At 59.2% G+C, this 1160-nt stretch overlaps 1 protein-coding gene across 1 annotated transcript in view; it reads left to right on the top strand.

The window, feature by feature from the left end:
* LOC103799164 (protein sidekick-2-like) overlaps positions 1 to 272 on the top strand; it is a gene marked incomplete at both ends in the record, with an annotated part of 12699 nt that extends 12427 nt beyond the window's left edge. Inside the window, one exon of the mRNA XM_009071465.1 lies at positions 159 to 272. Coding sequence (XP_009069713.1) covers positions 159 to 272 — 114 coding nt within the window. The remainder of the gene's footprint in view (positions 1 to 158) is intronic.
* Positions 273 to 1160: the final 888 nt, after the last annotated feature.

Raw genomic sequence — 1160 nt, 5'->3', positions numbered from 1 at the left:
GGGAGCGATGCTGCTCCGTGCTCCAGAGCCGCCCAGCACCCAGACCTCGCTGCCATCTCCCCAGGGACACATCCAGCCCTGGGGCTCTGCGCGGCGAAGGGAGGGGGGTGTCTCTCCCAGGCAGTTTTTCAAGTTGAGTGGGTGCCTGCTCTTTCCAGCCGGAGCCAGGCCAGCCCGTAGGAGCCTTCCCGGCGGCTCCCACCAGCCGAGTGATGCTAATCCCTCCTGACTGCGCTGTCTCAGCCATCTCCCCCGTGACAGGACAGCGTCAGGTGAGGCGCGCTGTCACACCAGGCTTCACATACACACTCTGACCCCGCACGAGTAGGTAGAGCTGCCAGGGGAGGCTCTGGCAAACCTTCCTTCTCTTCTTCACCCACCAAAAAACTACTGTTGCATCCAGTGGCTCTCAGGACACACCTGTTCAACAGGGATTTTCCTCCTGCTTCAGTTTCCTCACACAGAAAGCAAGGGAAATAAAATTTGCCAAAGAAATGCGCTATGAAAATGGCACCGGAGGGAGCAGCACAGCACAGGATGGAGACGACAGGCACCAGTGGGATGGTGATGGACATTTGGGCTGTGCCAGTATGCCAACCATCATCTCCACAGTGCCACACTCGCTGGGGTGGCTGCTCCATGGTTATGGTTACTCCACGACTGACTCCTGCCCTTCCACGGGGGGAAATGTTGGCACCAGCTGAGCCATCACAGTGCCCAGTGCTGCCCAGCCTGGTGCTGCCACAACCAGCCCCTGGATCATGCTGCCACACCCAGGGAACTGAGCTCCTTGCACTGGTGACATGAGAAGTCTTTGGACCCTACAGCATCCTTTCCCAGCATCTGAAGCCCTGGGGTGACACCGCCAGGGCATTCCAGGACCCCAGTCACCACCCCTTTGTGCCCCATCATGTTTCCCTCTGCAGAGTCGCCAGATGCTCTGGAATATCCAAGAAATACTGCATTAGGCAGGTTCGGGATAATCTCAGCTCTCCCGCCCCTTTTCTCCCACAAAGGTCTTGTCTTAATCCCTGCAAACGGCTGTGCAGCCCAGCACTCTCCCTTTCAGCCCAGTGCTGGGGGGCTGGGGTGGCCCTGGAGCACATCACCAGCTCTGGGGGGGCCCTGGAGACCAGCACCAGCACAGAGGGGACTAGCAC

The sequence above is a fragment of the Acanthisitta chloris genome, unplaced genomic scaffold (assembly GCF_000695815.1).
Source record: "Acanthisitta chloris isolate BGI_N310 unplaced genomic scaffold, ASM69581v1 scaffold27273, whole genome shotgun sequence".
Classification (NCBI taxonomy): domain Eukaryota; kingdom Metazoa; phylum Chordata; class Aves; order Passeriformes; family Acanthisittidae; genus Acanthisitta; species Acanthisitta chloris.
This window is presented reverse-complemented; position numbering and strand designations above follow the sequence as displayed.